The sequence below is a fragment of the Plectrocnemia conspersa genome, unplaced genomic scaffold, assembly GCF_051122295.1.
Source record: "Plectrocnemia conspersa isolate PC_06_02 unplaced genomic scaffold, ASM5112229v1 ptg000002l, whole genome shotgun sequence".
Classification (NCBI taxonomy): Eukaryota; Metazoa; Arthropoda; class Insecta; order Trichoptera; family Polycentropodidae; genus Plectrocnemia; species Plectrocnemia conspersa.
The window spans coordinates 10,505,030-10,531,549 of NW_028277166.1; the positions used below are offsets into that span (position 1 = coordinate 10,505,030).

General features: G+C 28.5%; 3 protein-coding genes and 1 long non-coding RNA gene across 5 annotated transcripts; 2 read left to right on the forward strand and 2 right to left on the reverse strand.

Annotated features, from left to right (window-relative positions):
* Positions 1–381: 381 nt before the first annotated feature.
* On the forward strand, positions 382–1,315 carry LOC148237593 (uncharacterized). The gene has a single exon (XM_088205699.1). It carries the CDS (start codon positions 504–506, stop codon positions 846–848), a length of 345 nt encoding a protein of 114 aa, XP_088061825.1. The 5' UTR covers positions 382–503; the 3' UTR covers positions 849–1,315.
* A 7,025-nt stretch (positions 1,316–8,340) lies between these two features.
* LOC148237594 (purine nucleoside phosphorylase-like) lies at positions 8,341–17,728 on the forward strand. Its single transcript, XM_088181471.1, has 6 exons — positions 8,341–8,596; positions 12,374–12,468; positions 12,621–12,799; positions 14,229–14,471; positions 14,546–14,689; positions 16,836–17,728. The coding sequence occupies exons 1-6, from the start codon at positions 8,487–8,489 to the stop codon at positions 17,025–17,027; spliced, it is 963 nt and encodes a 320-aa protein (XP_088037597.1). The 5' UTR covers positions 8,341–8,486; the 3' UTR covers positions 17,028–17,728.
* Positions 16,004–17,010, reverse strand: LOC148237595 (uncharacterized). The gene is made up of 2 exons (XR_015808891.1): positions 16,798–17,010; positions 16,004–16,726 (listed from the first exon to the last, which is right to left on the reverse strand). It is a non-coding gene; the product is annotated as an uncharacterized LOC148237595 (long non-coding RNA).
* Naa60 (N-alpha-acetyltransferase 60) lies at positions 17,320–26,335 on the reverse strand. Of its 2 annotated transcripts, none has more exons than XM_088181473.1 (5): positions 26,205–26,335; positions 25,877–25,982; positions 21,356–21,762; positions 19,546–19,656; positions 17,320–19,068 (listed from the first exon to the last, which is right to left on the reverse strand). In XM_088181473.1, the coding sequence occupies exons 1-5, from the start codon at positions 26,216–26,218 to the stop codon at positions 18,963–18,965; spliced, it is 744 nt and encodes a 247-aa protein (XP_088037599.1). In that variant the 5' UTR covers positions 26,219–26,335; the 3' UTR covers positions 17,320–18,962. The 2 variants fall into 2 exon arrangements, with proteins under 2 accessions (XP_088037599.1, XP_088037598.1); XM_088181472.1 differs by having other exon boundaries at positions 26,117–26,335.
* Between the last annotated feature and the right edge of the window lie 185 nt (positions 26,336–26,520).

Here is a 26,520-nt window from a genome sequence, read left to right on the forward strand (position 1 = left end):
TGCTGCTGATTTTAATTTTATATTTTAATCAAAGTATACCGGATAAATTGTATAACAAATAAGCAATGATATGGAAGCCCAATTGAGATATAAATTAACAGGAAAAATTAGGAAAATATGTTTTTATTAACAAGCTGAAATTTTTGATGATAATTAAGTCGTTTAGCACTATGTTTCTATATTATATTTTATTACATAAACATATCTTAAAATTAATCTGCGGAAACATAATTTTTTTTATGATCGCTTGTCAATATATTCTTACGCCACACGCCAAAACCGATCTTTGGAGCTCGTGTGCTTAATCACCAATCGCCATCCTTATCGCTACAGGCAACGCACACAATTAATTGTCCTAGAGAATGAATCTAAGATGATGCAAACGTTCTTGTGTGTTGACTGCACTGACAGCTACTATAAATACCACTGACCAGTACAACGTCGTTCAAACGCTATCGCGGCACAGTTCTCAACGGACGTGTGAATCTTATAAAATTATCAACATGCCTTTCGACGGCTGTGGATACTGCAAACAGTGCTTGAGACTGAGGACCCTGAAAGCCATCGGAAGAAAACCAGAGCATAAAATAGAGTGCGCCTACAAGCACATCCTGGATTCTTACAAAGACATCGAGAATCAACAAGAAGATCTTTTCTCGAGCGGAAAGACCGAAATGTCTCCGTCTTCAATGGAAAGCTGCGGATCCAACTGTCGCTGGATCTCCATGTCTGGATCTGGATCCTTCCAGTCGTCATCTTATGACGATAGCTACGTGGATCACTTCTTCGACCCCAACATCAGACTCAACAGGAAAAGAGTCAAGTTCACCAAGAAACGAGCGAAGTAAATCATGTGAACCGAAAAAATTGAATTGGTCCTGTTAATCTATACTCTCGCAAATTATGTGGGGAGCTCGTTATCTGTTATATTTTTTTCGGCTTAACTTTTCGAGTTAAAAGTTGAACCGTAAAGTCGCGGCGCTGAACCTTTGGCGCCGGACTGTCGTCGTGGGAGAAACAGCAAGATAGGCGAATCTTATAAATGTGTATATTATACTATTGTAATCATTCGTGCATAATATTCTAACAACGTATATGAGAGATTGTGAAGTCAAAGTTAATATTCCTAATAAGTGTATAATTAAAATATTATTATTGTAGCGTATGAGCAGTATTTTAAAATACTTGCTAGATATTGTTGCGAATTTTATTAATATATTGGAATATTTTTTGTTGTGTATTTTTAATTTTATTTATTATTTACTGTGTTATTAGTAATGTAAAAATGATATTATTTAATAAATATATGTTTTATAAAAGTAAGTTTTTGTTTACTAATCATTACCCATAAAATAAAAAATATAGCATAAATAAGTTACATATTATAAGAATAAAAATTCATTTTTCTATAATATAGATTATGTTTTTCAATATATTAAAAGCTTATGATTTTCATTAAAAAAATATAAAAATTTTACATAATAATCGAATCTGTCTCAATTTATATTTTATCTGTTTAAAATAAATATAAATTATTTACACTCAAACCATTTTAAGCAGATAAATATTGATTATTGTGTACATAATATATTGATATAAAATTTATAATAGCAGCATCTGTATTAATTTATAAAATACATTTTATTTATTATTAATAAATATGTTTTTAATATTATTTGCAGATGGCGTTATATTTTGATTGCAAATATATTTATTATTGATTAAATAGCAGAAAAATATGCAATCGAGGCTTTAATTATTTCAATAATAAACACAAAACATTTTTTGGCACCAATAAATTAAAACCACAGCTATGGGGAATACCATTATTACATTATTTATAAATTAAAAACTTGTTTATCAGCGATAACAAAATGACGACACATCCAATTGATGTTTTAGTAGCTTAGAAAAACACAGGGATAGTTAACTGTCTAAATAGTTTTAGTGAATAAATAATAAAAAATGGTTTTTTTTATTAATATTATACAATTTTGCTTAAGAAATTTCGACGATTAAATTAATAACAAAAACTTCAAATTTCGGACTTTGTAGCTACACTAGGGTTGACATGAAAGGGAAGCGGCTGCTTTCTCTGTATATGACTGGCATAGCTTCATTTGGTGCGAGTCCAAATGAACTCTCTTATGTTGGGGAAACGCATTCCAAATGACAGATATATATTGTATATGTATAATACTTCCGTACGCTTGATCTAACTGGAGAAAGTTTCGTCACTTGCTTACCTTTGACACGACGGTCAAACTTCCATCTGCTTTCTTATTAGAATATTTACGTAACCGGTTACTCAGGTAAAACACTGACAACATTGCACTTGTCATTTCACATTCCGTTTGTCAATACAATAGAAAATAATTTGGAATTTTAAATGCCCTGAATGGTCGTTGGGTTTTTCTTTAGCTGATCCCTTGGAATCTAATATCGCCATGAAAGACAACACTAGTGATATTTTTATTTGTTACGCTTTTGATGCATATTGCGATAAGCTTTTCACACAGTTAATGCGTCAATTTAAATACTGGTTAAATACATTTTTTTGTTTTTTAAAATTAGAAGCCATTTTTTCAAGTTAATGGATAAGCTAATATTTTTAAAAGTAATCTCTTTAACTTGCCTCGTACTGAAAAAATATTCTTACAATAGATTCTTACGACATCCATTTAAAATAACATAAGCAACCTAAAACAAAATAAATATTTAAAATGGCCTCCGATAACATAAAAGTACCGAAATTAAAAATGCCTTAAGATTATCCACATTAGAGCCAGTTAAATATAGTTTATAAGCAAAAAATCAGGGAGATTTTTAATTTATCCTACAAATTTAAGAGATTGTCTTTGAGATTTATTTATGGCTATTGCAAAAGCAAGTCATAGTAGAAATTGCAATATTTTAAAGTGTTTTATTGAATTTAGGCGAATTCATGTTACGAAGTAGCAAACTTTTAAAACAAAAATGTAAGATAGTAATTAGTATTCGCCTTAATTGAATATTTGTCTTTTGCTTTATTTATATCTGTAGTGAAATATTTTTAATTTTTTTTGAACTAATCTACTTTAAAAATACAGTTGTGTATTATTTTAAAAATAGGTATTGATATTTTAAATTATATTCTGAGAGTTTCTGAAAAATAAAATATTATCGTTTTTCAAAGGGCGAAGTCCAAAAATAATCTATGTTGTATACTGCGAATTTTCTTAACTGGCAACTTTAAAAGGGCCGACATGGGTACGTAGCAATCGATTAACTTCCCTTCTGTATGTTTACGTTATATGTTTAGTTATAATGTGTATTATTCACATTTTATTGATTGAAAGTAATCCTAAGATAATTTAATACAAATATAATTTTCTTACAATTTTAATCGTTTCTCTTCAAATAATTTGACAAATCTTATGTAATATGTATATCTCTTACCAAATAAAAATAAAACCGAATTTATCAACTTGTAATTTATATTTTATTTCGTTGTAAATAAACATAGTAATTATTTTAATAAAAAAACACATTTTTATCAATGTTTTATTTATTTAATATATTTTTCGTATCAATAATATTGCAATATTTGATATGTTTTGCTTATCTACAATATCATTTATAATAGTACACTACATAGAGATATTGTAGAAAACTTTTATTGTTTTTCTTATAGAAATATTAGAAATCAAAAATATAGAAAGTGAATCATTGCAAAATTTTAGTAAATATACATATGAAATATAGGTGTATGTTATAGTTAAGAAAAACATTGGTTAGGAAACGCATATTTAATAATGCTTGAAAGTTTCTGGAATGATTATGATATGTCAGACATTCGAAATTCCCAGAAACTAGTTTTGACTGGATCGATATGATGTTTTATTTATTAACTCTAAATGGGGGACTGACAATTTTCGTTTTACGTTTGAATATACGTTTCTTGTTAAAATTTATAGATTATTAGGCCACATACGATTAAATAAATATATTGACATAATCTTGAGTTTAGTGATAAAATATAATACAAACTACGTTGATACAAAATTAAAGCCTAATAAATTTTTTTAACTCCAATTTGCTATATTTCACGTAATCTAGAAACGTCATATACACAAGTAATAATATACGTATTTATTATTTCCGCAAATACGAGTTATTATGATATATGCGATGTATAATTTGTTGTTTAAGACTTTTAAACTTTTCTTACATATATTATTTAAAACAAATATGATTTTATTTTAGCAATCTAACTAAGTAATATTTTTGTTGCATTATAATGAAAAAAACCATCAGTCGTTCCTATAAAAATATTTTTTAATAGTCGCATAACAAGCAAATAAATAAAATATTAAAAACCTCTTTTTAACACTTTTTAGATGCACTAGAGATCACCGATGGAAAAACTAAAAGAACTTTTCTTATTGAGACGTAAGTATTAATATCATATATTAATATATATAAATTTCATTTAAAATATTACATACATTAGATTTCTTACGAAGTTAGAAGTACTATATAATTTATTGATGATATCAAAAAAATTTTTTAATTGAAAAAATGGATTTTTTTATATACCGTATTTTATCATAAATATTTAATTATGTTTATGTATAATATTGTTACTAAGGATAAATCGAGTTTTTTTTATAATTGTCTTTAAAAATATATTTATCAATTATAAACACTTTCTCGAATTATGACTAAATGGTCTAAAACGAAACCTTAATAACAAATATATTTTTTTTTATCTATTAAACTATTAACATACTGAAGTTTCAGCGTAGTTTTAGTTCAGTTGAGGAAATTAAAAAACATATCACGATTATTTTTTTTATAAAAATCTTAAATAAACCATTTATTTAGAAGCATTTTGACATTTATTTATAATTATTAATAATTTACAATCATTCGGAAAGATAATTTTTTATATATGGTTGACTTATGATCTTCTATTTAGTAATGATATTACGAAAACCAGTTAAATGAGATTACACATGTAATTAAATAACATAAATAAAGCATCATCGTTAATACATATCCTATGAAATATTTGTACTAAAAATCATGATTAAAATCGAATGTTTATTACTAGAAGATGGTTATAAAAATAAGTTGACGATTTGTTGTCCATGGCCTTTGATTGAAGTTCAAGTTTGATACAATATTTTCTATTTAGCAACAGTAATATGTATATTTGGATGAATTGTTGTTACTTTTTATTAATATTATTATTTTATATTTCATTGAAGGCCTAAATTTTGATTATATATTTACCAGAAGTGACGATGTAATTTTTTATCAGACCTAAAAAAATTACTATATTTTTTTCTACATATATGATTTATTCTATAAGCTAAAGTAGATAATTATTAGAGAATTTTTAATAGCTAATATGTACGATTTAGATTTTGATTTATCATCATTATATTCATCGATGAGATGGAAAAAATCTAAGAAAACATAGTCTGATCATCGATCGGAATTAATACTATATACAAATAACAATTCCGTTCTACCAAATACTATTAAGATAAAAAAAAAACACTAGGATTCATTTGAGATTCGAACCAAGGTAATATTCCCCGACTTACAAATATATTAATTATTTTTTTATAACTTGTATATAATTTGTATAGAAATAGTGTCTGGGTGCTCATTTTTATAGAAGACAAAGTTATTTCATTATAAATATTGTGTAATAAATTTGATTCAGTTCACGTTTGTATAAATTGTACAAAGATTCGGTTGAACTCTGGACTCCAGATGTCTTAACTGGAAGAGGGAAGCGGCTGCTATATCAGTCTTCTCCGTCTCGATTGTTGGTATAGCTCATTTTGGTTTCGGTTCAGATGAATTCTTGTGTGTCCAAGTTGAAAATCTCAAGTAGAATTTCTTGATGATGTGTTAGCGGAAGCGAACCTAGAACGGAAAAGTCGTTTTAAACGCTGTGTACTTGCTTTTATACATTCAGACTAGTCTGAGGGAGGTTTAATGCTCGTCCTTTTTCGCTTCAGTTGTGTAATTGGATTTGTTATCTGTTTTATTACTAGCATATTTTGTGTTGCACGACCGTTAAAGTTTGAACAGGTTAGATATTTGACAATCTAGAAACTTTTCATTTCGAATTCTACTATTCTGTAAATATAATATAAAATATATTACTTACATTAAGTCTCGAACTGCCATTTTTATCCAATTCATTGGAATTTCCGCATCACGCGTGTAAAATGCACAATTGCACTTATATGTTAAAGTCTTTACCACTTTCCGCCATGTCGTAAATATAATTTGGTTTATGTCACTTTTAACGCGTTTTTAAAAACAATTCTCACGGGCAAAATAAAAGGTTTGTGGCTGTTGATGGACCCCACAAATTTTATGGATTTAAGCACTAATTAACACGAATCATAATTTATTAATATGCAACACTTTTTGTGATCGGAGAATATTTAAATTTGCTCTTAATTCAGATAGTCAGGCTTTTAACCATTGCAGTAAACAGTATACAATTACAATGTCAATTTAGACCAGTGCTCGTCAATCGCGCCATTTTTTATTTTTAGAGTTTATTTGGCTAATAATTTCAAGAATTTTAAACTATTTCACATGCTTGGGTAGTTTGGGTAGATCCACAAAGTATTTGTTTTATTTTCACTAACAAGGTGCATTTGACAATATTATTACTTAAATAAATATATAAGTCAGTAACAAAAACCTAAGATGTTTATGAGTGTCACAACTCGTATTACGTATTGCGTTATAAACCGATACCACTAAAAAAAAAACTTTGAAAATCATCGTATTTTGTTTGATTCTTTAATTTATAATTTTTCTTTGTTTTTTTTTTTATAATAAACACAATCTAAATTCGAGTTTTATTCATTTATTTATAGCATTTATTTTCAATCAGAAAATAAGTCTTAATAATTGTCATTGACTGCCACTTGGAAATTGATTTTGTGCACTTAACCTGAGTTAACCATATGAAATGTATGTATACTATGTTCGATATTATATTATTTGAATCACGTGTGATGTTGTTTATTATGATTTATTATTCATTTAGGAATATTTTGTTTATTTAAATGTTTTTTTTTTGTAAGTAATTTTATGAAATTTTAACACGTGTGTATTGCTTTAATGGATTCTCTCGTTTAATGTGCTATTTTTAAAATAACTAATAAAATAAAATTCCTCTAATTCAACAATACTCTTTAAACTATTTCTAATGTTTTATTCGCCAATTGTTTATCTTATAACTTATTTTCAGGGTCTTTTTTGTGTGGTGTTGAATCATACGCATGTCTCACCTTTAATTTTTTTTTTAAACTTGTTTCTTCTGACTCTCTCTCTGGTGAAGGCATATAGAAATCTCTCTGCGGAATTTTTATTGAGGAGCCATCCCTTATCTCGCCGCCACATTATTTTTTTAATTCAATTTTGAGTGTAAAGTAAACATTTATAACTTATATCAAATAATATATACTTATGGATTATTGGACGTTACTGTCAATTGCAGTTTCGATGGCAGTTACGAATATTACGCTTTTTATGCATTTCTGTATTTTATATTAAGCTATTTATATTTTTAATATTCACTTAATGTTTGAAGTCTCATTTTTATTAAAGCAAGTGATTAAATAAAATAAGATACACTAGACAATAAATAGTTGTAACCTTTATAAAAATGAAATTTAAAATACAAGAAGTTATATAATATAATATAAATAAAAAAACTTACTGCACTATAATTTACAGACATAAATCGACCTATATATGTATTACTAAAATGTTAAAAAATAACTAGTTCTAATTCCAAAAAACAATTTTGAAACATAGAAAAACATGTCAGTGGACCGGTTTTTCTTGAATGTGTTACTTTATTAGGCCATATTATTAAAATTTATTATATGTTATCTTTGTATAGTGTACTCACAAATTATAAATTAAATGCGCATTATTTATTAAAAAACAAAGAGAATATATTTAATAAATTATTGAAATTGCCATTAAATTAGTACACTAAGCTAACTTAACTAAAACTGCAAAACATTATCAATATATTATTATTGTTTAAACGTTAGTATATAAATAATATTATAGTTATCAAAATAATTATTAAAAACAGTATTATATAAAATAATATATTTTGCACAATCTCAGTAAATTCGATTACCGAAATTATTACGTTAGTGTGATGATAAACACATTTTTATTACGTTTTACTTAATTAAATTCATTTTTTATTTAAACATAATTATAAAATACATATAAAATTGTTTGTCCGATTGTAGAAATCGTTTGGTATAAATAAGATCGCGTTCGTTTTGATTGACCAATCGTTGTTGAACTTCATCACGAGTATCTCGTCTGGCGTAGTAAAAGGGTTGTAGGTCGATTGTATCTGGCAACAAACAAGTTCAATAACAAATAAAAGTTTGATAATTTATATAAAATAATTATAATATATAAAAGTAATTAAAATGGCTCACGTAAATGGTGTTATCGTTAACGGAGTGATGGCTAACGGGAAAAGTCAAGTAGACAGGAACGAAAAAGGGAAAAAACCCATAGATTTAATGACAACTTCCACGTAAGTACAAATTTTATTTTGTATTATTCATAATGTAGTGTTTTTATCGTTTTTTGTGACTCAAGTAAGTCATTTAATAAAAATTATCTGCGTAAACATTAACAATATCATAGTATATAGATATAGACTAATATAGATTATCTTTGAGGATTAATAATATGCACTTATTTTTAATAATATAAAAAATAGTGCAATCTAATAAAAAAATATTATGTAATTTTACTGGTGTTTCTTAAACTATATATTATTATAAAAAAATCTGAAAAAATGTTAAATGAATAAATAAAAAAATAAATTTAATAAGCGAAACATTTTTTTGCCATTTTTAAGTGATTATTTTATTATCTTCTTTATATAATTATAGGTATATTGTTAGAAAATCATATTATTGTTAATTTTATAATATTTTATAAATATGTGGATGGATATTAATTTAATATTTTGTCCCAAAAATCTCATTTTAAGTGGAATACGCAAAATATCGTATAAAAAATACATGGTTTATGCTGATATTTATAAATTAAAATTACAAATTAAAAATTCATGAATATAACGACAGAAAGTGGTATTTCTGGTTACAAGAATACACCACGTTACCATTATTTATTATGTCCCATCAAATGATGCTTTAATGTGGTTATACATATTATACATTATAAAAAAACTTGTAACCTAACTTGTTTCAGCAGTCAGTCAGTGCTATTTTATATATTATATTAAATAAAATATGTATTTCATTTTTATTACAAATCTGATCATCATGACTTGCCAGGTTTTCCCAATGCGTCATGATGGCCATTATACAAGAAATAACGAATTGTATCCCAACGCTCCTAGCAAAAAGGCACTAGGATATGAATATAGATACGAACCGTACTCCCTCTTATAGAGATATTTTATTATCTAACGTCAAGGAGTATAGTCCATCCAAGATGTTAACGCTCATCATCGTTGTATTGGAAATAAGGGTGCATACATATACAGTTTTCCGCAAATTTGTTTACATTGATAGGAGAACGTTACCAATACTAAATCAGGGCTGTTTTAAGAGTAGGGAGACCTTACGTTGGAAATTGAATTAAAAATTATGTGTTATATTTTTATTATAAATTATTGTCATGTTGTGGTATTTTGTCATCAATAAAACAATTCCTGTATTATTCTATTGATATTTCAAAAAATATTATATTAAACAGATATTCAATCTGGAGATTGATTCCAAAACTGCTATATTTTTTAGTTAAATTTGTATATAAATAAATAAAATAAGCAAGAAAGTGATATTTTACATTTTCCTCAACAAATTAAATTAAAAAAGGAAAAATTAATTCAACGTGTAATTTCACAGGATCACCCTAAATTATTTCTCACCAATACTATATCGATGAGCGTTCATATCTTGGACGGTCTGTACTTCGTTTCATTCTGACTCCAGGCAATGGAGCTATATTCGAGGACGCTACGTAACGACGCGATGTACAGAACGCAATAATAAATTATTGAAGTGACACGCGCATAACAAAACCGAGCATCCTCAACCGCTTATCGCAAACATTCGTAACGTGAAAATTAAAGTAGTTTGCTATTCGATACTAGTTGTTACTAGAAATATCAATTCATATATTTTTATATACGATCAAGGTTAATATTAATATTATATTTTAATATATATAATTAATTTCCTAAAAAATAAAACCAGATATGATGATTGTGAATTCTGAAATTCTGCTCAAAGTTGCCATTTTATTGTGTTAAGCCTTTTGGACATTTAAAAAAATAAAATTTGTTGTATTCTATGATTTATGATAGTAAGAATTTCATTTGGGCGCAGTTCCATTTTTTGGATTTTATGATTTTTTTGTATATTTTAAACATAAATTTCTGTTATACTTATTTATAGCGCTAATTGGGATTATGTTAAAAAAGTTGGTTTATTTTTAATCCAATGTAAATAACATTTGTAAAAATTAGCTAAATAAATTAACAATTTTCATATATTTCCCACAAGCTTAAAACATATTTATTGCGAGGAAATATTACTTTTATTAAATATGTTGTTATTATAATACTTTGTATAAATTCCATATTAGATTGTTTTTTATATATATGAATAGGAATCCCTATTTTTGCTGAAAGTCCATCCATTGTTTTCATCATACGTCTAATAAGAACAGTATTACATCAGCTATTAATTGAAAAGATAATAAATTTATATAAAATTTCCCTGAAATGTTTCGTTACAGAAAAAATGGCGATAAAAACATGCGTAAATAATATAATTATTTTTGCGTGATTAGTATAACCTTTGACATTACTGTTGTTTGCAGGGGGTAAATAAACGCATAGCTTGGCAGTTATGCATCATCTGTTTATAAAACTTTTTTAATAATTTATATTATTATTAAAAGTTAAACGGTCATGTTTAGTTTGACGATTGTCCTTATCTCGTCTAGGGCAAGTGTAAATTATAATTGTTCAAAACATGGGTGTGTCATTTATTTTTATTGATTGGCATATTTAGCAAAACTTACTTTATTTAAAAAGTGTGTATTTATTAAGGTCATTCGATGAAAAAGGTTATTGTTTATTTTTTTCTTCAATTTTATTAGTGCGTTGGACAGAAAACAACAAAGCTGTCAATAGTGTTATCAAACAAAAATTGACGTCAGAGATTAAAATTTTTGTTTTGGACCAAACACAAGAGCAAACGTACATAGCTGTTGAATGAAGTTTTTAATTGTATTTAATAAACAACTTAATTTATTACATGAGTAGCATAAACAATGCATTGATAGTATTATAATATTATATCTACCAAAAAAGTAATTTTAATAACATTTTACAATAATAATCGATTGCTGTATTGTCTTTAATTTATCTTTATTAAAATTTGTTATACACTTTATTACGTTAATCCATTTACGATTTATATTAACCGAATATTTTTTGTATAAGTCTACATATATACATATATATCAATCGCTAAATGTGTCAAAAGTTTCTTTATGGTGACTAGTATCAATATCATCTACTTATTTGTTTTTTCTTACAATCAATGGGAGTTGAATTGCAGCAAAATTCCATTTTTAAAAAATGTTTATTATGCTACCTGTTTTGATTCATCGGCCTGCTGAATGTTTTCAATTTATTGTATTCGCTCGTCCCTTTTTCTTGTCGGTCAGCGACATTTTTTATATTATCTACTTTTAATGAAAATTTTAGAAAGCATTTCTATATTGGTGGTCGTTTTCCTATATGTAAATTGAGTAAATACTGCATCATTGCACCATGAGATATTTCTCGGAAATGTGCAATCGTTCATTTCGGGGTCTGTCTAAGTAAAATGCATTTTGTATGATGTAATTTTAGTTGATGTTCAAGTATTCGAATATGCAAGTGCTAATGCAATTAGTTGGTCTGATTGTGCGATATTCTTTGTCATCAGCGTATATTTTTATTTTAATTAATATTTTTTTATCTTATCGAATTATCATTCTTTGGTTTCCAGAAATTAAGAATCAGATGTAAATTTACAAAAAAAATATTTGTAATAAATTGCTGTAAATATTACGCTTTAATTCAAAGACATATTTTTAAAAAACGTTTAAATAATATACTGTATTCTATATAATCATTAGAGATAAAAAAATGTTTGTTTATATTCTAGTATAGTTGTTTATAGTATAACAGTCATACCGCAAAACTTATATGTATTTTACCATACAAGCAATATATTGATTACAACCAGTTACTGAAAATGACACAATACTCTTCTAGGTACACATATGAAACACTACAAGGAATGGCACAATATCTACTAGATCGCACGAGCATCAGACCAAAGATTGGAATAATATGCGGCTCCGGAATGGGTATGTTTACATTCATTTTTTTCCGTAAACAACTGCAGTGCTTCGACCTCCCTCTCAAACCTGTTTACACGTAAATACCGGTCGTTAAGATAATAACACACCAAAGGTCAATCTGAAAACACGTTCATCCATTTTTTTATGTTTTTTTTAAGGACCTCTCGCGAACATGTTGGACGCAAAAAAATGTTTCCCTTACGAGGATATCCCAAACTTTCCCTTGAGCACAGTTAAAGGACATGTTGGACAACTCGTGTTTGGATTCTTGGACAACATACCAGTCGTGTGCATGCAAGGAAGATTTCACTATTATGAAGGATATCCTTTATGGAAGGTTGGTTTAAAAATATTTTTTTAAAAATTAATACAAAATATTTGATATTAAAAGATCATTTAATATAATTACTGAACGTTTAACAACTGATCATTTATTAAAACCATTTACAAAAAAAAATACTGACTCAATAAATACATGCCTTATTAATAATAATAAAAATATTAAATTTCTGTTTAAACGTTACATAATGAGAAAAATAAAGTATCTGAAACATACAAAAAGTAAATAAAAACACAGTACAGTAGATGTTATATAAAATACAATAAAAAGGAATTATTTTGGCACATATCTTTTCCCACGTTAAAAATATTCTTACTCCTATTTTAATTTTAATCTACTAGTGTTTTTTGTGTTTTTTAAAAATATTTTCTTAGAATTATAAACTTTTTATTTTATTAATAATTTTATAATTATAGGCTATGGTTTTCCTTAACTAGTAATTGACCAAGTTTGAAAGTCACTATCCGCATCTGTTAAATTTGAGTCCCTCGGAAAAAATATATATTAAATTTTGATTTGCAATTAAATAGTTTTTTAATTTCCTTAATAACATTATTCATTCGACTTTTACTTAATTATTTTTTTGTATAAAAAGTTTGGTAATCCTCAAACTTCGTAAGACATAGGTTTAATTTTTAATACCGAAATTCTAAAATCCTAATTATTTATACAAAACCAAACTATTCATACAAAAAGATAATTATGCAAAAAATTACAATTATATTAAAGCCATTGAAATATACATATATCTGAAAATAAAACTAACATTCCTGAATTTATTTTATCTTGGCAAAACTAAAATAGTAAACAGTCTATATAACAACCAGTGTTAATTTAATTAAAGCAGCAAAAAAATTAATAATATTTTTCGATAAATAGTATATTTGATAAAGTGCATATTAATATTATAAAAATATATTAAACCACCACGACCACACCCATATATAACGCATGAAGTTGGTCGCGATTGCCACAATAATTATTTTATTCTTGGTTTTAAAATTAGATCAATTTATTAAACAATTATTTTTGGTAGATCTATGTACAATATATAATAATAACATAGTGTCTGATTTTATAAAATTAAATGTAACAACATTACTCTCATAATCAATTTGGTGAATTTTAGATTATTTTATATTTAGGATTAGCTTAATGCATTTTAAATTGAAATATGTATCATGAAACTTTTGGTTAATTTATACTACTATTTGTTATCTACTTTTCTTTATTCAAGTAAGTTCAATAAGATTTGCTAGTTTCAAATCCATCATTAGTTTTTAGTTATATTATGAAATGTATAACAAAATACTTGGAAAACTAATGACTGATTATAAATCAGGGCACAATTTTACATATAAATTATATTATATTATCGTTGTAGCATATTGCTTATACTGTGTTATTAATTGTTGGGCAATTTCAGTGCTGCATGCCAGTGAGAGTTATGAAACTGTTAGGTATAACTCATTTATTTGCTACGAATGCAGCAGGAGGCTTAAATGATAACTTTAAGATCGGTGATATAATGTTGATCAAAGATCATATTAATATGATGGGATTCGCTGGGAATAATCCGTTACAAGGCCCTAACGATGAACGATTTGGTCCCAGATTCCCTCCGATGGGAAGAGCGTACGATAAAGACATTATCAATTTGGCAAAAGAGGTAAGATTTAATTTATATGTTTAGAATACAATAACCAAAAAATAGTTTTAATAATTTGAATTCAACTTACATAGGTTGCAAGAGAATTGGACATTGAAAAACATGTACATGAAGGAGTTTATACGTGTTTGGGAGGACCTAATTTCGAAACGGTAGCAGAATTGAGAATGCTGAAGATGGTCGGTCTTGACGCTGTTGGAATGTCGACTGTACACGAGGTATTATTAACTTAATTACAATATAATCATAAAAGAGCAGTTAGAAAATATGGAACACAAACTGAGGAACGAGTTCTCGTACAGATCATAATTCTTCACTCTTTAAAAGTAAATGGATATTACTTGAATATATATTAAACATTTCTTGTGATAGATAAACTATGATTCTTTTCATTGGGCCAATTAAATGTATACACTTTGAATGGTACTTATTTGATTCATAATGTATTTATTTCATATATGCGCAGAGCAAAATAGATTTATGTAAATGTACCTTGCACAGAAATTTAATACATTAACAAATATTTACAAGTATAGCATTAATGTGTCCTCCAACTGTGAGTAACTAGATGAAAACAAAGCAATACTAACCGACAGATTCTTAAAGAGTCAGATAGCTATTCTTAATGAGTCGCTTATATTATTTGGCAATCACATGAGAAACATGATCAAATATACTATGCACTAGATAATTATACAAGGTACACAATGTCCTCGAGCTTCTCAATTAATGCGCAAGACAAATCTCTTAACTTTATTGCATATAATATCTCAATTATGACAGAAGTATGATAATTTCCTTGCCATTCTAATTACAAATTTGATTGTTTTTTCCGAATGAAAAATAGTACTGAAATTTTTTTCAGTGGTCGTAATTGGCGATACTTACTTTTAATCATCAGTCGGTGCTTTTAGCTGTTATCCATTTTAGCCATAAAATCGATAATTTCACCATGATGTATGATTTTGAGAAGTTCATGGTTGTTGGGTTAATCTCGTTGATTTTTATTAAAAGGTTTAAACGAGTCACTGTTCATTCGTCACCTGTATGTTAAACTACTTTACAAGTAATCACTGTCGGCAGCACTGTAAATCAGACAGCTGTCAATATTGACGCGTGGAAGTTAAATGCATTCGCAAATTTTAGGCTTTTCTTTTGGCTTCCTTTGGCGTATTTTGCATCTGGACTTGCACCTACACCCGTATAAAATTCAGATAACACAAGAACTAAGCCCCAGAGACCATGGACAGCAAATAATTTACGCACTCTGGGTGTTAAAGCAGCAGGAAGTTGATGCTAATTTTTCAAATAAAATCTTCTTCTCTGATGAGGCATATTTCCATCTCTTTGTGTATGTTAAGAAGCAAAGTTGCCGCATATAGGGCGAGGAAAATCTTCATGTGATTCACGAGAGAGCATTATACGCCCCAAAAGTGACTGTTTGGTGCGCATTGTGGCCAGGCGGCGTCATTGGGCCTTACTTTTTTGAAAATTATGAAGGTCGGACTGTAACAGTCAATGGTAACCGATTATTTTTGGCATGAAATCGAAGATATTGATGTGGAAGACATGTGGTTCCAACAAGACGGCGCTACTTGCCATACATCAGATGCAACATTGGATGTTTTGCATGAAAAGATCCCAGGTCGCATTATTTCACTAGCTGCCAAGATCATGCGATTTAACGCAGTTAGATTTATTTGTGGGGTTACGCCAAATGTCGCGTCTATGCCGACAAACCCAAAACGTTCGAGCACCTAAAACCAACATCCATCATGTTATAACCGGGATGAAAAAGTTATCGAAATTTACATCGGAAGGATCGGCTGCTGCAAACGGTCCAGATGCATAATTGATATTATTTTTCATATTTAATGAAATACATCAATTGTTCGATTAATATAAAAAAAATAAGATATCCTTAAATTTTTTTAAAATTAGGAAACTGAAATTGGATTATATCTCTATAAGAAGAGTACGAATTGTATTCTAGCACTTTTGGATACAATTCATTGTATTTTGAAAAAAGGGGTGGTGTGAACAATCCTTCGATGCTCGGCAATTTTCAGCTGCAGATCTAAAGTGCACTAGATGTTCACGATTCGTCCGTCAAATTTTTTCATAATATCTTTCTTTTAAGTAATTGTTATTCAAACAATCTAGTATTAGTATCCATTTAACGACGAAATTTTCTGATCTATCTACTTATTGTTTCTCAGTTTCCTTTTGTACAGCAAGATAGTATTACTGACAAGCTTAAAAACAATTAATTTTTAACATAAGTTACTTTAATTTCAAAAGTGAATATTTTTTGTGAGATACTTACTTTTGAAAAAATGTATATACATTATATATCGCTTTCAGGTTATCACAGCAAAACATTGCGATCTGACCGTCTTCGCCTTCAGTTTGATCACAAACCACTGCAAATTGGATTACGACTTCTCTGAAGATGCTAATCATGAGGAGGTCATGGACGTCGGTGTCGCGCAAGAAGATATATTAGGAAAATTCATTACGCGCATCGTTAGGCGTGTAACTGAAATGAATAAATAATTTTCATTTACATTTACAATTTCTATCTCTATTTTAAATTTATATATAAAGTACAAAAAGATATTTATACTGTTATATTACATTCAAGGGAAAACTCAAACTGAAAGCCTTACTCCGCAGTGTTCATTATAAAATAAGCAATTGACTGAAACATCAATTAAATCTACTCTAAAAACTCAAAACTATAAATCGTCCTTCCTTTGAATGTATCTATTTATAGGAATTAATTATATTTAAATGTTATATACGATATACTATTGTACATAAATCGAAAAAATGATATACTATAATGTTTTATTTAAAATATTTATTGGCATAAATCTTTTAATACATAAAAACAACATTTAAATATTAGGCGGCACAATATATTATTGAAAAAAAAAAACAATGTATAAAGTCTATCAGCATTACTAGATAAATCACATATTGTTGTATAAAATATAATATAATTTCTATTTTGATATAAGAAGCGCCAAAACCTAAAAAATGTTCGTAATACTTTGACAATAGTAAAACCTAAAAAATAAAAAAGTAATAATAATCAAAAATAATTTTTATGTCATTAAACTAAAAACATAGCCTCTTAACTTCATCTATAGAGAGTCAGTAATTTGTGTTGTAAAACATGGCAGAACACAGTATATTATTATTGTTAACATAAAACCTATTTGTTCGTAAAATAAAATTGTTATAATTGAAAATTTGGTTTTATTGTACTATATAATAGAGGAGATCCTCGACAAATAAATAAAATGCTTTTTTCTTTATTAAATATAAAAGTTTAAAAAACTTAATATTAATGACTTCTTTATGCAAATGTTGAAAAGTAAAAAAATTAAAACTTGCGTATGATTAATAGATCAGTTCTGGTTTTATAAACGCATAAAGGGCATTCAAATAGATACATTAAAAAAAGTATGTAATAGAACTCGACAGATTATACGCTGCATACCTTTGAATCTCATAAAATCAGTCGTTTGATATATAGAAATAAAAAAATAACAGTTTATCTATCTATATAAATATGGCTCGTTGAAATGAAAGCGCAATTTGAACACCCTCTATGTAAAAAACCCGTAATTATCTTAAAACAAATACATGATTCCGTACAAAATAATACAATTAATACCGTTTGATGTAATCCCAGCTACTTAAATGTATATATATAATATATTATGTGATATCAAATTGTGCACTTTAGCTGAAAACAGAAAAAATTTAATGTCCGCAGTCAAAAAATAAAACCTATTATTGTTCCGGACAAATAAATCTGTCTGAAACTGTAATTATAATAACAGATTTGTGTAGATGTCGTGAATACAACACAAAAACATATCAGTCATTCGAATACAACAGTAATATAAATGCGTATATACATATATTTTTCAATGACAAAAATACTATAATTATATAATATATACAAATAACATTAAAAATGTGCACTTATAGATACAAATATATATATGTATATATACAGAATACTTTTTGGTCTAGTGAACCCGAACACGCTCAAGCGTGTCATTTGAACTATTTGGAAAGATGGTTTGTATTCACACGCGTGTTTTATTAGATTGGTGCAAAATAAATCTAATGTAACATTTTTCATCATGCACCATTCTGTTTTATAATCAGATGGGCGTATAAATGGCAACGTAGCCCAACTGAAGTATATATACAAATTGCAGTTATTATCGAATCAAATCGGAGCATCATTCTTCACTTAAGACCGTTGCCAAAACGCGTGTGTACAGATTGAATTTCATATGCTTTTTAACGACATGAACACAGTATTATATATGTATATATATATATGACACTTTTTTGCGGACTATTTACAATAATATTCCTCTCGACTTATGATTAAATTACACGTTTTCCTTGTAAATACCTTTAAATGTTTTTTTTTTATCTTTGCCGTATTAAAAAAACCTATTTTCAATGATGCCACGCTAAACTGAGAGCTGAACGAAGCTTGCCCCAGATCCAGGGACATACACCGCCGCCGCTCAGCGCCACGCCAGCCCAGTATTTCACATAGTCGGTGAACATATCAGTCAAGGAAATATTGTATAATATATAAAATTCATACCTATAACTAAAAATATATGCATAGAAGATAAAATAGGAAGTATACTAATTTATTTGTATGTTTGTAGGGTCTTTTCTTTTAAATCATACAGTTGCATATCTCAAGCAAATGACTCCAGTGTATTGAAATGCTTCGATTAGCATATATTTTTGAATCTTTGCCAGATAAAGTAGGTGTTGCAAATGAATTAAAATCGTTGATTCCTAAATTAGTCTTGAAATGTTGAGCAATCGCAGTTAAATTGCAATGCTTCATAACACAGCCATAAACATTTACATTTAAAATGTAGGTCAAACGTAGTACACATATCGCTAGTATTGTCGTTCATATTTAAAATGCAATCAGTGGAAGTTAATTGACAAATAATAAAATTTACTTATCTGATGTACTTTGAGCTGAAAAAATCATTAAATCATTTAAAAAGGATATTATATTCCCCATGGTGGATGTCCGCCGTTTATATAATAAACATATGTAAATCCATCTTTGCAATGTCCTTTTATAAGATAGTAGTATGGAAGAAATGAATGTAGTCGAAATCTGAAAAAAAACAATGACAATATTATCTATAGCTCTATGCATTGTTTCAATATATATTATTTAGTTCATGTGAATAATTTTTATAACCATAAATTGGTATACAATGATTTTATTTTTAAAACCTTCTTCGATACAATCTATCCATTTCTTCTTGGTTGGTCTACATTTAGTTAGTCGAAGCTTTGCTTCTTACAAAATATTTGACAATATGAGTTCTTATGATTTAAAAAAATCAGTTTTCGCATATCTCACAAAATTGTAGGTAACAACTAGTCTTATAAATGTATTTTATATTATCATCTTAGGGTTTGTGTTGAGAGTCTTGACCTTAGACGTCTCTTGCAGTTGTGATAACAACTATTTACGGAAATAAGTCTGGCTTTTATCTCCATTTCTGTTTAATGATTTGTATTTAGAGTTGATCTTAGGTACCTAATGTTGTTCACTATCATAAATCTGATATAATTTAATGAAACGCTATAGTGATATGAAATTATTTAAATTATAGTTTAGATACAGAATTTACTTAAAACTATTTATATGTCTGTTACAGCATGTGGACGAATTTGTATTAAATGTCCCGAATTCAAGTTGATTATAAACCAGAAATTCTTAGGTTTATCACTCAAAGAAAATTTATTCGGAAAATATTTTTTTAAATATATCATTTCAGTGAAATCATATCGGAATACATTTTCACCAGTAGCTATATATTTTTATCAGTGAAAATATGATTTATCTGGCAGATGTTAATTAAATTATATGATCTCAACTAGTAAAATATATATTTAAATACTGCATTATTTATATACATGCGATGTATAAATGTTACAGTGAATGTTTATTATTCAGTGAACTTATATTTTCACTAGTGAAGTCTACGTACAATTTCACCAGTAGATATATATTTTTATTAGCGAAAATATAATTTCACTAATAGGCGCTAGTGAAATTATATGCTGCTCTAAAATGTCTTCGAAACTCAATTTAACAGTTACGAAATGTCCATTTGCTATTCAAATCCAAAGCTAACCTAATGAAAGTTCTAAGACTAATTTTATTAGGTCAAGTCCAACACATTTTTCAGGGAAAAATAAGCAGTAGAAATACACAGATGTCGCATCTCACATATTGTTCCATAGTTTGTATGCACTTGGATATGTTTTAAAGATATTATAGCTATCCTTACCGATATTATTATGGACTTCAGTGTTGGTCAAAGTATATTCAAATCGAATTTCGGTCAATAGGAGAGCACAAAAACAATTATCACTTCTCAGAAGTCAAAAATTCACATCAAAAGCAATAAAATCATGTCAGTGCCGTCACAGTAGGAATCCTCGGTAACGAGCAATAGCAAATTGTTTGGTTCCTTTATGAATCATTGCATTGGCAAGACTATTGACTTCTATTAATTCTTAAGAGTTTATAACCCAGAACTACTACTTCACTTCCAACTTAGAATACACGAGAATTTGAAAAAAATGACCCTTTGAAGCCAAAGAAAGCAGTAGATCCGGTCAAGCCAAACAGCCTCCTGAATCCCATAAGTTTAACCTGATCTTCGATACGACTTAGAGACTATGTGACGCAGTACTACTGCGAGAACACATGCATTCACTATTGCACAAATTGTAAAGCAAATTTTAAAACTTTGAAGTATATGATAGCTATAAATGTTATAAAAACAATGACTTACTTGCGCTGTTCATAGAACAAAATAGCCTCCGAATTCGACAGGAGGACGTGTAGGAAGAGCGCTTTCACCCTGTGGTGATATGGTGGTACGGGTGTCGGCCCCGCTACGTGCGATATTAACGTCTCCAGCAGCAGCGATCCAACTCCTGCCCGTCTGTGCGATCGCGCCACACCGAGCGATAAAATGTACCCAACCAGCGTGTTGTTGTTCGATCCGAACCAGCCCGGAAGAATACCCCGGTCTTCCGCGTTCAGCTTCAAGTACGGCTTGATCTCGGCCACTATCAGGCCGATGATGACTCCTTGGTGGACGGCGGCCAGTGCGAAAAACCTCTCCGAAGATGTGATGTCTTTGTACCATGACAGGGGATATTCAATCGGAAACCAGTCACGGCAGAGCGTCCGCACCTGTTGCGAATAAAAGTTATTGATAAATTAGACCAATTTAGTATGCCGCTGCCATATGAGAAACACACGAGGACAATAACACAGAATATTAAGTAGCTTACAACTGCAATAGTAACATGTCTAAATTAAATACATCATAGCATGTAACGAGTTTCATTAAAATTATTTAAAAATATTTTGTTATGGGTTCAAGTTGGTAGCGAGATAAATTAATCATGAGTTAATAGCCAATTTAGATCAACTACGGATATACTGCATTAATAGCTCACAAAGCGAAGGATGTTGTCAAGTTGTCGTTATTTATTTATCTCTGACAAGACAAAGAAAATAACCGATGAACTGCTGGAGGTCAACAACTAGTAATTAACTCATTAATATGTCAATTGTATTTATTGTGATATATAAAAAAAATATTAATATTTTCTTTGTAAGTATATATATATTGTACATACATATATACACAAAAGAACAATGATATGAGTGCATTGATCTAACAAGTAACAGATGTTTATTTTTATTAAGATATTTTCATATTCATTATATTGAATCATAAAAATGTAATTCAAATTGAGTATTATGTTAAATTAAGTTTTCAATAACGATGAATTTTACAGAAATATTCATATCTAAAAAACTCAAATGATTCTATAAACTAACTAAATCCAGCAAATTTTCATGCGATCAGAAGAGCAAATTTTCTAACCGTTGTGTTACAAAAATAATTATGAAAATTAATGTGTGTATACATCAAGCATTATTCTTCCTACTTCGTATTTAGGGGCCGTCAACTATTGGAATTCGGTAGCAAAAAAACGAAACGCATACTAAAACAAGTAATTTTTGAAAAAACACGTCTATTATGGTTTTAATTTTTTTTGTGATTCTAGCTTTCAAGGTTGAGAGGCAAATATATAATTTATGTGTAAATATAGTTAAGATCTTGTCATCATTATATAAATAAAATCTGTTGTGTTCTTTATTTAAATTCATTTGCGATGATAACCAAAAATATAATTCAACACACACTAATTAATTTATATTGTATTTAAGGAATTGAGGAACAACCATTTTGTAAAAATATTTTTTTTCAGGAGTGTAAAAACTAATTTTCTTCGTTGATTACAAAGATTTTAAAGATACTTTATTAAATACATTTTAGATATAAACATTAATTATAGAAGCATAATAAATTTATATTAGAAATAAAATAATATACACGAAAAAATTTGGCATTGGTGTTTTTTGGGTATTTTTTTGCATTGGCTGTTTTTCTGATAAAACTTTATATTTTTAATACATTTATTCACATTTTCGGCATAAGCTTAACATCATTGAATATATACATACATGCATACATTAATAAAAGTAAAAAATAATAAAAAAGAAATATACTTTTTTAAGCATTCAAAGGAATAGGTCCATCATATGCTGGGAAAAAATGTAGTGGGAAGGTCAATATTTTTAGTAATTTTAGATCGATCCCAAGGCCCAGGAAAAGTATATTGACATAGTACCCCCACTTGTAACGAATGAGCAATTTTGTACATCAGAATTTGCCTAAATTTATTTATTTTACCCATAATAGCTTTAGAGTATTTTTCATAGAATAAAAATGTTTAATATTCTGTTATTCTTAAATACACGAGAGTCCGTGTCGTTTGGTAAAAACGAATGACCTCTAATTCAATAAAATGTGTATTAAGCGATCAATTTTATTAAAAACATAAACGATGATGTACTAAAACTAAATCATCACATGATTTTTATTTTACCCGGAACATCTATCACTCTAAATGTATAATGTTTTAGTTCGTTCGTGCAGGTAATGAAACAAAAGGAGTCACATAAGTTTGACATGATGCGTTTGCTCGTGTTTTTGTGGCGTTTTTGTAATATGAGCTGCTCAATCCTCCTGTGTAACAAAGGGTCGCTAAGGGTCGACAATTACTATAATTATACATCATATTTTATTTTATTCTTAATTCCACTCCTGTGTCTGTGGTCTACTCGCATTTAGCAAAAACAAGAAATATAAATCTTTTTATACGAAATAATTTATATTTACACGAAATATAAGAGAAAAATGTTTTGTTGATTATTTTAGCCTTTTTAAATTTTAAGAAAGGAGACATATATATAAATATTATTATTCAAATTTATACACACATTGTTGAGCTAGTTTAAAGTGAAGAACCACCAATGTTTGGGACATTGGTAGCTCTTTATACAGAATATTTGGATATTGGTTGTTTTTTTATTATTATTTTTTTCTTAACGGTAAAGCTCAGCACTATCCATTTCGACATTAAAACAAATTTGTAAAAAAGTGGACATTGGCACTTTTTATATAAGGTCTTCAGTTAAAAAAGACATTTGTCGGAAAAATGATTCTTATACAATTTATATTGATTAATTTATTTTAGATGATAAACGAAGATATAATTGAGCAAAGCATAACCTATGCTTGAGCATAAGTTCGGAAAACTAATTGGCTCGTATTTTTCGGGTCAGAAGTTTAATAAGGTTGTGCTTGCTCGCACCTAACCTGTTTTTTTATTTATAAGATGTTTCTAAAATAAATAATTTATATTTATAAATGTTGAAACATTTTTTTAATTCACATAATCGTCTTATATTTTTATTCTGACCATATGCTATTTTTATTCTAATCATTTTATATTTATTCTGACCCAAAGTTGATTTAAATTCTGATCATTTAATTTGTTGTCAAACTAATTTTATATGGGCAATAAATAAAATAGTCAATAACATTTAAATGTAGTAGTATTTCATACAATATTGAACACATTACGGCTTCTATGGTTTGAATTCCACAAAATACTAATTTATATTATAAATATTAAGTTGGATGGTCATTTGTAGTTCATAGAATAATATATAATGTTTCATTTAACTCTTTGTTTCCCGAAATCCAATATATCAGTTTTGATACTTTGGCGAAAATTGACAATAATGGAATACATATTTGATATGATGTAAGGCATTTGCTTCAGGAGTAAATTACACTTGTTTCGAGTAAATAACATTTTTTTGTGATGTAATATATCGATATTTAGATTTTATATATAAAATGCTCAGCAACGAGTTAATATAATTACTGACGATTTGTCTAGGATACTGATCAAAAAACAGGCCTTTATATGAAACTAAGAAATGACAACTCTTAGAAGACTGATTATTCCCCTTAAACCATATTTTAGATAAAAAAAAAGTAGATCGTATTACAGCAGCAGTAAAAATGCATAGAGGAACAAGACTATGATCTCATAAAAAATCAGCATGATCGATATAGATTGGTAAAAAACCTTATTAAAATTCCATTTAAGTACACATATTTCAAGTTTTCGGTAGTTAAAAAACTTTCAGAAAGAAACAGTATTCTGAAATATGTACCTTTTTAAGCGAAGTCTATATGAGGTGAGTATTGAAAAATCAATGAATTGGTTAAAAAGTATATGACCAATGAAGTGCATCCATCAAATATTGCCTACTGAATGTAAATTCTCAACATAGTATAGTAACGAAAATAACCTACGATTAATAAATATCCATTTCTGCTATACGAGACTTAGATGTTAAAAATATATGTATTATTATTATTAGCTGCTAGGAGGAATAGATTTTTATCTATCTAATAAGAATACAACATGCAGTAATTATCAAAAACACACAAATAGAGTATTTTAAACGCAATAAAAAACATTATAAAGAGTTTTACTAATACACACATGGTTTTTTATGGATTTTTTACAATAATCGAACAATGATTAACTTTGAATATTTCATTATCGATAAAAAGTTATTTAATTTGCAAATACATAAATAACATTAATAAAAAGAGGTTTTTGTATTTTTTAAAAATAAAGCATTCAACAATGATCATAAAATTTGGTAAAAAATGGTAAAAAATGTGCCATATCATTATAATTTTATCGGTGTGGCAACTTTGGCTAGATGCAGTTATGTTTTATACGATACGATAGGAGGAAATTTGTGAAAATAAAAAAAACGAAGAAAAACAAGTTTTGCGCATAATGGCGCCATAAAAAACCATTAGTCTGAATAAATGAATATATTTAAAAAGTACACGTACCTCTTCCAGATCGTCGGGTTTGAGGTATCTAAGCGTTACGTTTTGCAAGAGGCAAGGATGCGAGGGCGGAGGCCCCACCACCGTCGGCGAGCTGTCCGCTTGGTACCTGAAAGCGAAAGTTACCACAATTGAGTGGCGAAGATTCGTTTCGCGCCGCACTTCTCTACATTATCTAGCGTTATTGAGGACGAAAGCGTTCGGGCACGTTAGTAAGTTAGTTATATTGAGGGTTAAAATTACTCTTCGTAACAATAGGAGTAAATGGATGACATCGCGATTGGCGATTGGCGAGTGGCTGTAGTGGGAAAGGAGGCGCCCTCAGACGCACCACGTGAACGCCATCACCACTTGGAGGCGGCGACGGCCCCACGACCACGGGGGCCGCAGCCCACAGCCGCTCCGCCACACCAATCTTCCGCCACAACACACTGACGCGCGCACACATGCGCAACGACACTCACACGCCGACGCGACCGACTGTCAAAACATACTGTCGCCTTTATCCCCCCCCCCCTACTCCTTCATCGTGACAAATGTCAATCAATATTTTTTAAACTTAAATTTGGCGCTTGTTGATTTTTTTGACGTGCTTTTTAGTTTAATTCAAACTGTGGGGCAATGCCGAACGCGGGGGAATATAGAAC

Excerpts from the sequence above, each read along its gene's own strand:
- LOC148237594 (XM_088181471.1), top strand. The coding sequence starts at position 8,487 with ATGGCTCACGTAAATGGTGTTATCGTTAACGGAGTGATGGCTAACGGG. Across the intron at positions 8,597-12,373 it reads GATTTAATGACAACTTCCAC|GTACACATATGAAACACTAC; the intron begins GTAAGTACAAAT and ends ATACTCTTCTAG. Across the intron at positions 14,690-16,835 it reads GAATGTCGACTGTACACGAG|GTTATCACAGCAAAACATTG; the intron begins GTATTATTAACT and ends TATCGCTTTCAG.
- Naa60 (XM_088181472.1), bottom strand. The coding sequence starts at position 26,148 with ATGTCATCCATTTACTCCTATTGTTACGAAGA. Across the intron at positions 25,983-26,116 it reads TACTCCTATTGTTACGAAGA|GTACCAAGCGGACAGCTCGC; the intron begins GTAATTTTAACC and ends TTTCGCTTTCAG. Across the intron at positions 19,657-21,355 it reads TTGTTCTATGAACAGCGCAA|ATTTCGACTACATTCATTTC; the intron begins GTAAGTCATTGT and ends GTTTTTTTTCAG.
- LOC148237593 (XM_088205699.1), top strand. The coding sequence starts at position 504 with ATGCCTTTCGACGGCTGTGGATACTGCAAACAGTGCTTGAGACTGAGG.